The sequence below is a fragment of the Metarhizium acridum genome, assembly GCF_019434415.1.
Source record: "Metarhizium acridum strain ARSEF 324 chromosome Unknown scaffold_13, whole genome shotgun sequence".
Taxonomy (NCBI): Eukaryota; Fungi; Ascomycota; class Sordariomycetes; order Hypocreales; family Clavicipitaceae; genus Metarhizium; species Metarhizium acridum.
Genome location: NW_027094016.1, coordinates 1,841,300 through 1,856,945, shown reverse-complemented (window position 1 = coordinate 1,856,945; position 15,646 = coordinate 1,841,300). Strand labels below are relative to the sequence as shown.

The following is a 15,646-nucleotide window of genomic DNA, read 5'->3' as shown; positions in this document are numbered from 1 at the left end:
CTCCTCTTCAAACATATCACTGCCTGAACTCTAGCGGCCCAGGCGTTTCCTCCTCATCCCGGAGCCTGAGGGAACCGGATCATGTTAGGAAGCCATCGATCGCAGAGCCACCCATGGCGGCAGTGTCCGCTCGCGCCGCTGTCTCGTGATACGATGTTCTGTATGCAAGGCAGCGGAATAAAACATGGAGGGCCCCAGCAGTGAGTGGCTGGTTCCACACACTGGAGTAGGACAAAACTGTCCCTTGGCGAGAACAGTTAGACCTGAAGTGAAATACTGATGCCTTGAGCTATTATCGGATCTTCATGGGGTTTCACGGCCCCTGGCATAGGCTGCTCGATTAAACACAACGCAATTGGCCGCAATAGATGCCACTTGGACTCGCGTTGCCGACAAAGCTGTGAAAACCAATACGTGTCCAGAAATTTTAAAAAAAGGAATTCATACATACAATCCTTGACAGCGGCGGGCGTGATCCGCGGAATCAAGACGAGTCCGTTGTAACATGGCCGAAAGAGGAAACCGCCGGACACGAAAATGCACCGCATCAAAGACAGCAAAGCGGATAGAGTGTGACTCAGGTGTCTCTGCGCCCATGTCTCGGCGCCATTTTCAACTGGCGACTGGGTGGCCCTTGGTTGCTTGATAGGTCCTGACTGGGCAGCCCTACGATGGGGGTGTCTCCTGCATCAGACCTTGCCTGGGGCAGATGAATTGTCCTCCTGGTTGGATGCAAGTTGGCGATGGCAGACAATGCACAAAAAAGTGGAATAAGCCAGTCTGGCCTGACAATAGATGCAGCAAATGTCACAGGTGGTGCTCGGTGGCTCTCCAGACGCCACCACCTATTATTACTCGAGAGCAGAGAGAGTTGGCAATCAAGAGGTCAAATGGCCAAAACGGACAGGGTTCGGGGCCAACGCCGTTATTGAAGCCATGTGGGTTGCTGCTGTACGCCAAAGTCCTTGACAAAGGTCGCGAACACTCGGGCACCTTGACGAGGGATTGGTCACGGCGCTGCACTGTACGCAGAGCAAACGTCAAAGCATCTCGATGCTGGCAACCAATGTCGCGGCTAAGCAACTAATAGGCTAAACATCAAAGGATATCGATCCCCGTCTTTCAGTTGCCAGGGGCGCAACAGTTCGAGAGTCCTTGATGCAGTACTCCGTAGGTTAGTTTCGTCAATCGAGAAGTGGCTCAGTTGCTATGACGTGCTGGGATAGGATAGGACATTGAAAGAAACAATACGTCTGCCGCGCACCAGGATGGTCAGTTGAAGCATCCACAGAAAAGGATGTCCTGCCACGATCAACACGGGTCCAACAGCCGAGTCCTAGCAACTGTTGGTCGTCAGGTACTGGTCAAAAGCGCGAGACCTGCAGGGCTGAGACCGAGAGACCTGAGGGATAGACAGTGTCACTATTGTGTCCTCGAGCCATCAAATGACTTTGCGCTACTCTACCCTCACTCTCAGACGGGGACGCGCTGTTGGACCCAACGATTCCGACAATCAGCGAACCGGCTTTCGGGGCAACCCACCCCCCTTCGTGTAAGGCATAGCGACAGGCTTACCGCGACGGAAGGGTCAGGCCAGACACGGTGGAAAGCCAAGGTGGAAGTAATTCGTCATCATCCCGACCAACAGTTCGCTTGGAGTCGTCGTGCAAAGGTCCCAATTGCTCCCGTCATGCCGTCCGACGCACCCCACGCATGCTAGGGGTTCTTTGGGGAGGTGGTGTGCAGAAGCAATGCCCGTCGTCATTTGGGAAAATTCGGTGTGGATGTTTTGGTCTTTGTTTTATCTTGTCTGGCCGTCTTGATGCGATGCCGAACTTGGCTGCCTTCTGGTGGGCATGGGCAAATGTCAAGGTGCTCAAGGTGCTTAAGCATGGCATGCAACTTGGGATTGACAGAATGGTGGAACGGGCGGGCCAAGGACCCAGCTTGGCTCCAAGGGTCACGTCTTGGGCGACCAGGTTTACTGTCATAGCACCGATACTTTGCTCACTATCTGACGAGAGACGTCGAGGTCAGGCCATGTCCTGGCGGTTTGTGTGAGTATGCGGCTCTGCGCCAGCAAATTTGGCTCGAGTCGCCCACCCTCTCGGCTCTGTGTTTGTTCGACTGCGTTACCATCCAAAGTACCTCCTCATCTTCCGGCCTATCAATCGCGACCCTGCTGACAGGGATTACCGTCCTCCACACAGCCCACCCTGGGCCACTCACCAGCTTGCGGAAGCCGCTAGTCCTGTTTAGGTCTGAACTCTAGGCAGCAGCGTCTCCAGGCTGAGTACGGAGTACGCCTGGCATTTGCCAAATGCCCCAGTGCGTTTCTAAGCAAGCAGCCCGTTGGCTTCGTCGCGCCTCCATCACCAAAAAGCTCCCTTCACGTCTCAACCTTCCGTCGTCCCTCGACTTCTCCAGCCGCTCTTCCATCCATCTTGTCTTTCTTTGCCTGGCGCCCACCAGCATCCAGTGGCCATTATCGCTTGTTTTCGCCCTTGAGCGGGCCCTTTCCCGTCGTCTCCAAGGCCTACCACCCCCTTGTGCCCCAGATCCGAACAACTCGCGCTTCCGCCTCTCACACATATATCCGTTTTACGCCCCAGTTCCTTCGCCCGAGCCACCAACCTTTTCAATCTATCTGCTCACTCATAATAGTCATTCCTTGAGCATCCCTCGAGCATCGGCACTTCCCATCATCGACGTGCGGTGTTTTCCTCGAGTCATAGCCATATCTGAGGGTCCTCAGTCCGCGCCAAGCATCATCATTATCGCGTGCTTCTTATTCCCCGTTCAACACCATCCGGGCTGTTACGCTTGTGTCCCATCACAAGCGCTGCCAAACAATTTTGACGGGCATACTGGGTAAGGACATTTGTTCTCTTCCACCTCAATATACCCTGCTCTTTTTGTGCCCTCTTCCTGTCTACATTGCCGGGACAGACACCAGGTCCTTGGTGGCTCCAATTCGGACCTCCCATCGATCCATCCCGTCTTTTGGCACAAACGGCTGTGACTCACACAAAAACGACATTGCCTATCTGCCATCCAGCCTCGCCTTTCTTTAGTTGCGGGATACACAAAGGCTAACCTGTCTGGTTGTCGACACAGCCCTTTAAGGACACCCGTGGCAGTCTCATCAGTTTACCCCACCTCCATCCAGCCTTCATCATGTCCTTCGCCAACCCTCGTCGAAGGGCTCCGGTGAGTCGTTCCGGAAGGGACAACGAGAGCGGCCTGGCACTTAAATCAACTATGACCCTCCGTAAGGGTGCCGCCTTTCATTCACCCACTTCTCCAGTCTCTTCAAACTTGGACGACACCTTTGTTCCACCTCAACTATCTCGGTCCCAAACTCATCTGGACGACGTCGTCGACGCCAATCGTCGACGCATTGCTCTCACCCTAAGCGACATCGACGAGGCTCTCGCAAAGACCGAGAACCTTTCTCTGTCGCCTAACCCCAAGAAGAAGACCCTTCGTGATACCAGTCTTCCTGTTCCTCGCGGCTTCCTCGACCCTCCTCTCGTTGACCCAGCCATGGCACACCCCGAGCCTGAGCGCCGGGTCTTGCGCCCTCGCTCAGTGCATCGATCAAAGCAGCAAGCTTCGGACAGCGGTCTCGGTTCTTCTATTGCCTCTACCAACGAGAAGTGCGAGGCCGCTCAAACGGCTGACAAGAAGGACACCAAGACACTGAAGACAGCATCAGCCCTTACTGGCTCCGGTGCGTCTTCTACCAAAGGGTTTCTGCCCGCATTAAGCCAGAAAGCCTTGAACCGCATTCAGGAACACACTCTTCACCCACTTCTTCAGAAACAAGCGCTCAAGGATTTTGAGCCTATCGTGCTCGATGTACCTCGAAAAATTCGGTCCAAGGAGATTATTTGCCTTCGAGATCTTGAAAAAACCCTGATTTTTATGGCACCGGTAAGTCAGCTTTTAACTGATGACGGCGTTTGGAATGATACTTATTGGCAATTGCTTTTAAAGGAGACGGCCAAGTCCCCCGCCTTGTATCTCGATTTCTGCCTCACCTCGATTCGATGCATTCAAGCAACTGTCGAATATCTCACGGACCGCGAGCAAATTCGACCTGGAGACCGCCCTTACACTAACGGATACTTCATCGACTTAAAGGAACAAATCTACCAGTACGGTAAACAACTCGCCGCCGCCAGAGAGAAAGGCGGTTCTGACGACAACATGGATGTGGACAAGTATGTACCGTGCTTCGTACCGCTAGACCATCCTGCTAACAACAATCCAAGGGAGGATGAGATCAGACTCTACGGCGGTATAGCCGAGAATGGCCGCCCCGCCGAACTCATTCGGGTGAGAAAGGACGGATCTGCCATTTCTATGGCCACCGGACAACCAGTAGATCTTAGTGAAGCCCCCGTCACTTTCAAGCGCTCGCTCTCTGAGCAGCGTGAGGACGAGGAGGAGATTATGCGCTCCATGGCTCGCAGAAAGAAGAATGCCACAGCTGAGGAGCTGGCTCCCAAGAAGTGCCGTGAGCCAGGTTGCAACAAGGAGTTCAAGCGACCCTGCGACCTGACCAAGCACGAGAAGACACATTCCCGACCATGGAAATGCCCTATCCCAACTTGCAAGTATCACGAGTTTGGCTGGCCCACTGAGAAGGAGATGGACCGCCATGTCAATGACAAGCACTCTGATGCGCCTGCCATGTTTGAGTGCTTATTCAAGCCTTGTCCATACAAGTCAAAGCGTGAATCAAACTGCAAGCAGCACATGGAGAAGGCGCACGGCTGGACCTACGTTCGAACCAAAACCAACGGTAAGAAGCCTTCTAGCAACCCAGCCAGCTCTGTTCAGCAGACTCCTCCTCTTGGCAGTGTGTCCACACCGTCCAGCACTCCCACTTACAGCGTCCCTACTCCTCCCCAGGATCAGGATGCCATGACTTTCCCTACCTACCAGTCAGATGGCGATTGGTTGGCTGCCTATGGTATCCAGCCGGAAGCTTTGGATGGTATGGACTTGACACTGGAGCACACCTCTCCATCTTCTGCCACCTCTTATGAGCAGTACCCTCCATACCAGAACGGATCTACCTTCATCCTCAATGATGAGGATATCTACGCTGCGCCCGTGCAGCTTCCTGCGCAGTTGCAGGGGCTAGATCAGCTATATAACAAGATTCTACCTCAGCAGCTGCCCGTTTACCGTGCTCCTCAACACTGTCCGCCTCCACAGCTGCAGGTTCCGCCTCATTTCTCGCCCTCTGGACAAGAGAATGCGATGCTCTTCACCCCGAACTCACTCCGCGAGGTTGACGAGGGCTTCGATGAGGTGTTCACTGGAGACGGCCCGGATTTCCAACTTTTTCCTGCCACTTCGACTGACAAGGGCAGCAACTTCCAGCAGCCCTTGTTTGCTGAGATTCCCAGCGCAAACCTTGGGTTCTCCCAGGCCTCACAGCCGGACTTGTTCAACCAGGCGGATTGGACAAACTTGGACCTCCAACCTTTTCGGGATTAAGTAAATGTGGAAGATGTAGACTGGTTGGCTTCACAGCCATCACTCAAACAATACAAGACTGTTTTCTCATGTGGGGACACCAGTCAATTTTTTTGCTTACGAGTTTATGAAGATGGGATGAAATTGGGATAGCGAAAATCATTCGCTCTTGTAATGTACCAAGGCACTTGTTGTACTGTTTGCTACTTTGTGCTTGTTAATAGGCACTTGAAAACGTTGGGATGGAGGTTCACGGGACCGTTATATTGGAGCGTTGCGACTCCTTGGGTATTAATGTTGAAGACGATGACAGGGATGGATTTTTATGGACATAGATTTCGCCTTTTCCGACGAGAATGGAATATAGAAGGATTGTCCACCCAAGAACTGATGCCATACCGTGTATTTTGTGACCTACGGTCGTTTATGTCTTAACTTTGAGAGTACTTGTATGCATCCACTCCATGCGAAGTAGGCCAGAGGTAACCTTAATGATCCCCTTGGCTGTGAGCTACCCTGCATAAGGGCGGATGACACTGCGTATCCTGTATTTTGGTGAAACCCGTGTGTGTTGGTTTTGTCCGGCCTTGTTTCTTCATGGTGGTATGTAATTGTATTGCTGGGCACAGAATATCGTTATAATACCCGTCAGTAATCTGTTCCCACTAAGGTTACTTCACGTCGAAGGCAAAACACGGTATTTGGGAGGTGCGAGAGAAAAAAAAGTACAGGGTTACACTGCAAACTCCGAATCTATGGAATGAATGCTCTGCCAGTAAGGACTACAGTATGAGGTTGCAAGCAGGTCCCGCTCACGTCGTTCTCCTCGGTGATGTCTGGTAAAAGAGCACCATGCTCCATGATCGCGGACAAATTCAGTTGCCCAAAAGCCATAACGCCACTAGCTAGCTTAGACAGAAGGAAAGATAACCACAGCTAACGGTCAATGAACCTGACGCCTAGCTTGGAAGTTGAAGTATAAAAAAAGGAAGAAAAAAACAAGACCAGCTTCCACGAGATGAAAGACAGATGAATGTTGAACCTCCGGTACAGGGAATCGAACCCTGGGCTGCTCGGTGAGAGCGAGCGATGTTAGCCACTACACCATACCGGATGTTTGATTGATTGACGGAGGTGTGGAGGACCTGAAGATGTTCAAAAGTGTTGTGGAGTGAGAATTGAGGGCAAAAAAATAGAAGAAAAAGGACCAACTCACGATGTGGAAAGGGTCGTGTGTGGCAAAAAGATGTTGAACCTCCGGTACAGGGAATCGAACCCTGGGCTGCTCGGTGAGAGCGAGCGATGTTAGCCACTACACCATACCGGATATTTATTACTTGATGGATATCCAGGCATCTTCTTATTTTGTAACAAGGATTATGCAAAACATGTTGCGTATTTGATCTGCCGTGGGAAAAGATGGAATGCTCTCTGGTTGTTATTCATAATTCTAGATGAGTCTTTAAAGCACTGGCTTGTATAAATCGCAAATGGCTACATTTGGGGCCCAAATCACGAAAGATGGCGATACATGGGTCCATTGCCTTTATATAGCTTCCATTTACAGCAAGTGTTTTTCGTCGTCCGCCACCACTTCCTCCTTCTCTTGTGGACACGATTCCATCCATCAAAAGGCGAAAGACGCGTGTTTGTGGCTTTCCGCAGCCGCTCACGCGCCGGGAACAGGCTTGGGGTTCTTGAGGAATCCCCTGCCAGCAGCCTCTTGGATGCCGCGGAACCAAATCTTGGCCATCTTGTTGTAGCCGACATCGTTGGGGTGTGTGCCATCTGCCATATCGGCCTTTTGCGGACCGTCGGCGGCGTGCATATCCACCAGGACGATTCTCTTCTTCTGGGCCGCCTTTTGCTTGGCAACCTCCCTGATTTGGGCGTTTACCTTTTCCACGCGGGCTTCAACCGCGGGGTTGAGGTTGATGAGGAGCGTGGACAGGATGATGGTGGAGTCCGGGGATGCCTTCCAGAGATACTCGAGCAGGTCGTCTGTCCGGCGCCCGGCGCCGTCGAGTTTGAAATTCTGAGCGCAGTCGTTGGTGCCGGCGTTGACGGTGAAGACGTTGGGGAGACGGCTGGGCACGGCGGCCTCGGCCTTGGACTGGACCTCGTCGATGCGGAAGCCCGGCCAGCCCTCGACGTCGTTGTCCTTCATGGAGCCGTGCTTGCGGGACCCGACCATGTTGACCGTGTAGCCGTTGTCGGCGAGGAGTTTGTGCAGGTCGTTGCGGTAGCCGTTGCCGGTGGAGGAGCCTTGGCCGTAGGTGATGGATGCGCCGAGGGGCATGAGACGCAGGGGAACCTTGGCAGCGTCTGCCTCTGCCATTGGAGCTGGTGATGCTTGAGCTGGAGGGGGAGGCTTTGTTAGTGGTGTTGCTCAGAGTGATGTGCGAGATGGTGATCTACCGGTGGTGATGAGGGCCAGGCTTGCCACGGCCAGCTGGCTGAAGGCTTGGAGAAGCGGTGACATGTTAGTGGTGTTTTTTGTTTTTCGGTTGGATTCTGTTCAAGTTTTTGAATTGGATAATCTTGTAAGCAACTTTCTCAGATTGAGTCTAGACAAGACGGTGCCGAGCAGAGGTCATTTATATGTACAGACAACAACACGACCGAATATAGCGACACCTTCCATTCCTCATCAGCTAGTGTTCACATCAGGGATTTCGGGACGATCACGGCCAAACATGTATGTACTGAGCGATCCAGTTGCAGATTTCCAATTCCAAATCATGAATGCATGTCAACGCCCGACGACACAAGGCTTAGCTTTGAACCGGGCGAGGGAAGCTTCCTTGCGTCCTTGTGATCCCGGCCCAGGAACCATTTTTGACCCCGTTTCTGACAGGAATCAAACGCTTGCTCTTCACACGTGCGCCCTGGGCCATGGATATCATGTAAGCTGAGTTTCTCTTGTCGGTTTAGGTATCCGCTCGTCAGCTTCTGATCGACGGTAAGCAACAGGATGGGGCCGATGGGCGGTGACGTTATGTGGCAGTGTTTTGAGCAATACGAGTCGTACCGAGGGAGCTGGCGTTGAGATGACCAATTTCGTAAAACATGAACCTATCTACACAGTCATGCCTTTGCTTATTTTGGAGTTGATCTGTTGCTGGGGGACATGACAGGTACTTGGTCGTCGGGCGAGTGGTATATATTCGTGCCATACATGATACTTGGAAGGCGTTTCTCAGAGTTGCCTACGGAGTGGACACTAGTGAATAAGCATGAATCATGGATCGGCGCTCACCAGGCCAAAATGGCGTGGATAGAAGCATGTGAAAATCAAGATGCGCAAATCCCTACTTCAACCTTCTGCGACTGCCTCCAGTCACCTTTGAACGGTGACCTTTCTGAGTAAGCACCAGTGACCTCTCAACTGCCCAGGGCTCAGAGTAAAGTGGGTCCCGGCCAACCATGAACCAGCCTCACTCGAGCTGCCACAAGGGTCTACTGGAGTCTTTGGCCGCAATAAAAAAAAAGAATCCATCTACTACTCATACCTCGTGCCGGCACCACAAGGGAGACAGGAAAGATCCCCCTCCAAAAGAGCGCCTCATCCTTGATAGGCGCCGGCTGGAATATGTGCGGCATCCATGTCGCCATTTACACAGCTGGACAATGTCCCAGACCGTCGGCCGCCCTGGAACGTCGGCTCCGGAGTCGTGGCCCTGATTACCTGGGCACAGTCACAACTAACCTGGGCGCAAATGACGCTGTATCGCTATCATTCACGTCGACGGTGCTTTGTTTACGGGGGGATCACATGACGAAGCAGCCGCTAGTGGATGAGACGACTGGCTCGGTGCTCTGCTGGAACGGAGAAGCTTGGAAGATCAAGGGGGAGAAAGTCCAAGGTAATGACAGTGAGGCTGTTCTGTCTTTGCTGAGCGTGGCCAGTCGCCGCTCCTTGGAGGATGATGGAAAAGGCGTGCTTGATGCGCTTCGTGAAGTTGAAGGCCCATTCGCCTTCATCTATTTTGACAAACCCGCGAAGCGTCTGTACTACGCACGAGACCGTTTAGGACGGCGGTCTTTGCTGGTACAGCCTGGAGAGCCGTTTCTTCTGGCGAGCATTTCTGACTCTCTGACATCTGGATGGGGTGAAGTCGAACCAGACGGGATATACACATTGCAATTCAACCATCAGTCTATTGCGGTGGAGGACCTTGTTCTCACCAGACACGACTGGGTTGAGGACCGCTCACTAGTGAGTCTATTCATGATGTACGCACCTCATCTTGGGCTTCCGTTCCGGCCACTTACCCCTCGTCCGTTCAGATATCAGGAAATCGGCGTCTTCAACGGTTCCCTCGCAGTGGAGTCCTCTCGTCTCACCAACAAGTCCAGCGCTGTAGCCCAACTGCGTCAGCTTCTAACCGAGTCTCTCCAATTGCGAGTGTTGCACGTACCCACACCACCAAAGGCATCATCCACAGATGCCAGAATTGCGGTCCTGTTCTCCGGAGGGCTGGATTGCACCGTGTTGGCTCGTCTCGCAAGTGACATTTTGCCGCCGGACCAGCCTATAGACCTGCTTAATGTTGCCTTTGAGAATCCCAGGCTTGCAGCCCACAACAAGGGTGCGTCTCAGGACGAGCTCTTTGAGTTGTGTCCGGATCGGATTACAGGAAGGAAGTCTTTTATGGAACTCCTCGCTGCTTGTCCCTTGCGAATATGGCGTCTAGTTATTGTAGGTCTCTATCTGTCGTGGCCCATGGCAGCCCTCAGCTCTTGTCTTCCCACTGACAGTGTTGCAGGTAAACGTGCCGTTCTCACTGGCCACGGAACATCGTTCCGAAGTGATTGAATTGATGCACCCCCACAACACGGAGATGGACCTCTCCATCGCCTACGCCCTCTACTTTGCCGCAAGGGGCGCCGGGCTTGGTCAAACCAGCCTGGATTCGCAACCAGAACCGTATGAAACCACCGCTCGTGTGCTCCTCTCTGGTCTGGGCGCAGACGAACTCTTTGGTGGCTACATTCGGCATGAGACAGCATTCAACCATCACGGCTACACTGGCCTCATCGACGAGCTCAGACTCGACGTAAGCCGTCTGGGGAAGAGAAATCTCGGACGAGACGACAGGGTCATGGCCACCTGGGAGCGAGAAGTGCGCTTCCCCTACCTCGACGAAACTCTTGTAAAATGGGCCATCGAGCTCCCTGTCTCCCAAAAATGCGGTTTTACCAACGATGACACAGACGACAGCCGCAACGGGACGCCTGAGCCGGGCAAGCGAGTGCTGCGCCTACTTGCTGAGGAGTTGGGCATGAGCGTCGTAGCAAGGGAGAAGAAACGTGCTGTAAGTGCTGGCGCCTTGACTGTTTCTGGCTGTAGAATACGACAGCCCGAGGTGCTAAAATTAATCTGCCCATCAAATCCCATGCGGCGATTATGGAGCAGAAAACGTCCTAACGCGGTGCACAGATCCAATTTGGTGCCAGAACAGCCAAGATGCAGAACGGCAAGGTCAAGGGGACGACTCTGATTTCACCCTGATGCGGGATATGTACTCGCCTCGCCATCACCATACATTCAAGAATCTGCCCGCCTACGCCAAGTATCGTTGGGCACTTGGACAGTATTCACCAGACTAGCTAGTTCCTGGGTGCTTCATACCTAGCTAGTCTTGATAGGATTGATGTGTGGTGATTCGGCAGTGATGACAACAAACAGATACTTCCGAGCCATGGTTGTTGCTTTGGGGGACGCGTCGTCTTTCCCGACCATGAACAATAGTTGTGTGTTTTGCCTAGGGCGTAACCCCTCTGTTCTTAGGGAATCGTGTTCGTCTCTTTACGGCCATGGCAATGACGTCGTTAAGGCAAGTCTGAGCCGCACATGTACTTGATCTTGCTCACGACTTTTGTTCTTTTACCAATCTCTAGTATATCGCCCTGTCCGATGGCGAGCACGGTGGAAGCCTTGTCGGTAGGTCGCGTTAGTGCTCCGTAAGAGGCTAAAAGTAAGTTGAAAGGGACAAGTAATAAAAGTACGGGTATATCCGTTGATCAACAGAGTAACACTACATTGGCAACGTAGTACTACTTCTGGAAACCGTAAGACATCAGATGAGACATTTCCGTAGCATCATGAAGAGGCAACAGCCCGCAAACCCAAGGTCACTCTTATCACGTACTCGGTACTTGGCACAGAGCAGTAGCAGAAGAGAGAAGTTGGACGAAGCCAAATCGCACATCCTTGCATCGGAACGTCGGCGCCTTGGCCCACGCGAATTATTACAAGTCGTAGTGGGCGAGGCAGCCAGCAGTCTGTTCAAAATTTTTTCCTTCTCCACGACCCAACAAAAAGTGTGTAATGTTGTATTGTGTCAGTTTGAAGCGGGAGTACACAACAGCGAAAAAGGGGGTCTTCCGCCATGACTCTGTACGGAGTACGGAGTACTACTCGTGCCACGCCCCACATTAGGTAATTCAGCTAGCACATCAGCAAGGCGGGCAGGTTAGGGTTATAATATGTAAATATTTAAATATTTAAATAAATAGATTATATTTAAATATATATAAAATTTAATAAATTAATAAATATTATAATTATTATTATTATACTTTTATTTTTTACAAAAATACTTAAAATAAATATCCTCTAATTAAACTTAAAGATATTTTTTTTCAATTTTTTACACATCACACCTTAAAGCATATTTTTCTACCTTTCACCTACTTCTACTACTAGTAGCTCTCCTCTTCTATCTCTACTTTTCTCTCTCTTCTTCCCTTCACCTTTCTTTTCCCCTTCTCTCTCTCTCCTCTCCCCTCATTCCTCCTTCCTTCTTTTCTCTTTCTCTCCTTTCTCTTCCTTTTCCTTCCCCCTTCCCTCCCCTCCCCCCACCTTCTTTTCTCTTCTCCTCCTTTTCCTTCCTCTTTTCTCCTTTCTCTCCTCTTTTCTCTCTCATTTTCTCTCTTTCTTTTCCCTTCTTCTCCCCTCTTCTTCTTCTTTTTCCCCTTTTTCTTCTCCCCTCTTCTTCTTTTCCCTTCCCTTCCCCCTCTCCCTTCTTCTCCTTTCTCCCTTCCTTTTCTCTTCTCCCCTCCTTTCCCTTCTCCCTCCTCTCCTCCTCTTTCCCCCTTCTCTCCCCTCTCTTTCTTTTCTCTTCTCCTTTCCTCTTCTCTTTTTCTTTCCTTTCTTCTTTCCCCTTTCCGCCCCCTTCTCTTTCCTTCCTTCCCCTCTCTCCCCTTCTCCTTCTCCTTTTTTCTTCTCTCCTCTTCTTCCCTCTCTTTCCTCTCCTCTCTTTTCTCCTTTTCTTTCTTTTCTTTCCTCTTCTTTTCTTTTTCCTCGTCCTCTTTCTCTGTCCGTGCCCGCCTTGCTACTGTGCCCGCCTTGGTGATAAGCACCACCATAGGTGGTGAGAGCTTCTGTAGCTGAATTACCTAATGGTGGGGCGTGGCACGAGTAGTCGAGCAGTTGGATGGCCAGGCGGCTCCCTTGACTTGGTCGTCGGGCAGGGGCAGGGTCCTTGTTAGGAGTCGACTAACAGGATTACCGTCCGGCAGGTAGGTTCCGAAAACGACATGTATCATTTGTCATGGGATGTCAATGCGTTGGGAAAATGAGCCGGCTTTGAAGATCGAACCACGGTTTGTGTGTGTTTATTGTGCTCCGTACCTTTTTTTTTTTTTTTTTTTTTTTTTTTTGCATGTGCCCAATAGTACTCGGTACTATCGTGACTTGTCCCATTTGTTGTTGTCTCACTTTGACCTCTGAGATGGCGAAATGGCAGCCAAGTAATGGCCTAGCTCGTCTAGCCACGCGGGCATGTGCGCACCAAGAGGCATATTTCCCACTTCAACAGCAATATTAGCCCGAGGGGCTTTTGGTTCCCTGGGAAAATTATGAAGTGGATATTTTGTGGCGAGTCCGGCGGCTTGTCGATCCCACATAGTAATTGTATGCACCGTACCTGGCAGATTGCTTCGCAGGGTTCGTCAAGGTGCTTCTAGCGTTGTTCAGACGGTCGATGAACGACTTCTGAATCATCTCGGACGCCATCTCGGAGACACTGAGAACACTAGAGACCACGTTATTCAAGAACACCACGCAACGGTAATTGAGACCACTCTGAGCCTCAATCTATCGTAGCTTGCCGGGAAATTGTGGCTGCATGACCCAGGTATTGTCACATGCGCGATGGGCCAGCAGTGAGACGTCTGAATCATCCAAGCCAGAACGGGCGCCGATGAGAGATTATGATTTTTTTCGTACTCCGTAGAACCCAAGAGTTCAGTCCCCGTGCCGGCTTATCGGTCAGTGTCCATTTCTTCAGTCGTGGCTGTTCTCCTCAATCTTCACACCCTTGCAGCCGCCAACACAGGGCGGGATCTACCAACCCCAGTACTTTGCGCTCCACACAGACGCCCCTTCCCCCTTCCCGCTTCTGGGGTATCAGGCCGCTGATCTTACTCCGTAGTTTGCGGGTAACAGGCTGTGTGTGTTAGCACAAGGCGCCAGCCCTGTTCAGCATGGCATGTCAGTTGTTTGGCTGCCAAGAAGCCATCTCTCACGCTGTCGAACCAGTCATTACTGTAAGACATTGTGATGAGCATTAGTCTTGCCTGACCCCTATGACCAAGAATAGGCAGGCATTGGGCATGAAGGGAAACTTGCTTTTTTCTCCTTCTCCTGCTGGCATTGTCTCTGAAGCGGGCCATTCAAATTACCACCGCCACCACCAACCTTGTGGTTTAGCATCTCTCCGAGCCGGGCTTCACGTGGCGATCCAAGAGGCTGCTGCCAAGATGGATGTGCCGCTAGGGCAAGAATAGATATTAGCCTGCTGTCAGATGGCTTCCACCGGCTGGGCTGAGAAATCAGTTGAGTTGCCAGTGCTCGGTACGGGGTACTACGCCATATTTTGCTACGTGGTACCGAGTATGGAGAACGTCAACCAGGATTCGGAGGGACACGTCATGTCGTGGATCTGCCGCAGTAGAAGTGGTCCAGGATATGAAGGATAGGCCTGATTTGCTTGCCTGGCCCGCGCCACTGCTTCATCAGGAGCAAACAGGCGCTTTGAGTCTTGCCCCGGCAAACAAGCACCCATTTTGCCAAGCTGTCACAACTTGACAAGGCCTCCACGAGTCAAGGCCGGAGTCCCTGGATCGGACTCCATGTCTGCAAGTCCGACCTCGAAACAATCACCACTCCGTAACATCTTCTAGAATCACCGACATAGCATAGCATAGGAGTCTCATGCAACTGTCATCCCAAGTAGTTTCTCCGATAGCTGCTGCAAAACCCCCCCGGTTCTTGGGTTCTTGGGTTCTTGGGTCGGGCCCGTGTAACTGGTCCAAATGGTATGCAGACCCAATCGGATGGGAGGCATAGATGGCTGGCGCTGTCCACGGGCCTCTTGCTAATCTTCTCTCCGGCATATCCTGCATCTTGTGTGGCTGTCAGCCTCAATGTTTGCTTCGTGTTTGCCAAATACTTCGTAACCCCCTGTTCTGTCATGTGGAAATCCGTCATCATGTTGATGTTACACCTGGTAAATGTAGTGATTCGTACCGTCCCTTACGAGGGCCGCGGCCAGGCTCCACAGATACCAGAGAGAAATCCTTGCTTGCTTCAAATCAATTGCCCTTTGTACGGAGTACGTGTGACGGTGACCACTAGCTGGTGGCTGAAATGCACTGTCTCCAGCTAAATTGGACCAGGGACGTGGGCGAGTGCCCTGTTTGATATCCTCCACGATAATCTTTGGTCTCGAGCTGGTCAACCGGGGTGGCGGACCGGTCTGCGTAGAGAATTGCTTCGCATCATGGAAAGTGGACTTGTCGTGGCGGGCCGTAGTCACATTGTGTTAATTTGGGCCTTGTTGTACGCCGTGCTTCGACCAATTTGAGATAGGAGACAACTTACAGGCAGCTGAAAATCACAAGAAGCACGGTCCGTGAATGTTATAAAAGTCCATGCGCGGTTCTTCATGAGCTCACGGTTCCTCACACTCCTTCACCTCCAAACTCCTCAACAGCAACTCCAGAACCCTCGAACGCTTCGGCTTCGTCATTCATTCGTTTCTGAACATCCATCCGCTCTTTTGATTTCTGACCTTAGTCGCTGCTTTTATCAGACTACCGAACCAAAACACTATGCGTTTCATTGCTGCTTTCGCCAGCCTGG

The 15,646-nt window shown here is 51.7% G+C and overlaps 4 protein-coding genes and 2 non-coding genes across 6 annotated transcripts; 3 read left to right on the top strand and 3 right to left on the bottom strand.

Annotated features, from left to right (window-relative positions):
- The first annotated feature begins 2,364 nt into the window (after positions 1–2,364).
- On the top strand, positions 2,365–5,875 carry ACE1_1 (copper-binding transcription factor). The gene is made up of 3 exons (XM_066117620.1): positions 2,365–2,871; positions 3,118–3,936; positions 4,000–5,875. Exons 2-3 carry the CDS (start codon positions 3,178–3,180, stop codon positions 5,512–5,514), a joined length of 2,274 nt encoding a protein of 757 aa, XP_065977407.1. The 5' UTR covers positions 2,365–2,871; positions 3,118–3,177; the 3' UTR covers positions 5,515–5,875.
- A 660-nt stretch (positions 5,876–6,535) lies between these two features.
- Positions 6,536–6,607, bottom strand: J3458_003173. Its single transcript has one exon. It is a non-coding gene; the product is annotated as a tRNA-Glu (tRNA).
- Positions 6,608–6,748: 141 nt separating this feature from the next.
- On the bottom strand, positions 6,749–6,820 carry J3458_003172. The gene has a single exon. It is a non-coding gene; the product is annotated as a tRNA-Glu (tRNA).
- An 86-nt stretch (positions 6,821–6,906) lies between these two features.
- J3458_003171 (uncharacterized protein) lies at positions 6,907–8,792 on the bottom strand. The gene is made up of 3 exons (XM_007811213.2): positions 8,200–8,792; positions 7,912–8,130; positions 6,907–7,851 (listed from the first exon to the last, which is right to left on the bottom strand). Exons 2-3 carry the CDS (start codon positions 7,973–7,975, stop codon positions 7,163–7,165), a joined length of 753 nt encoding a protein of 250 aa, XP_007809404.2. The 5' UTR covers positions 7,976–8,130; positions 8,200–8,792; the 3' UTR covers positions 6,907–7,162.
- Positions 8,793–8,974: 182 nt separating this feature from the next.
- J3458_003170 (uncharacterized protein) lies at positions 8,975–10,997 on the top strand (the record flags this gene model as incomplete). The annotated part of the gene is made up of 2 exons (XM_066117619.1): positions 8,975–10,195; positions 10,263–10,997. The coding sequence occupies exons 1-2, from the start codon at positions 9,086–9,088 to the stop codon at positions 10,995–10,997; spliced, it is 1,845 nt and encodes a 614-aa protein (XP_065977406.1). The 5' UTR covers positions 8,975–9,085.
- A 583-nt stretch (positions 10,998–11,580) lies between these two features.
- On the top strand, positions 11,581–11,892 carry J3458_003169 (uncharacterized protein; the record flags this gene model as incomplete). Its single annotated transcript, XM_066117618.1, has 1 exon — positions 11,581–11,892. One exon carries the CDS (start codon positions 11,581–11,583, stop codon positions 11,890–11,892), a length of 312 nt encoding a protein of 103 aa, XP_065977405.1.
- Positions 11,893–15,646: the final 3,754 nt, after the last annotated feature.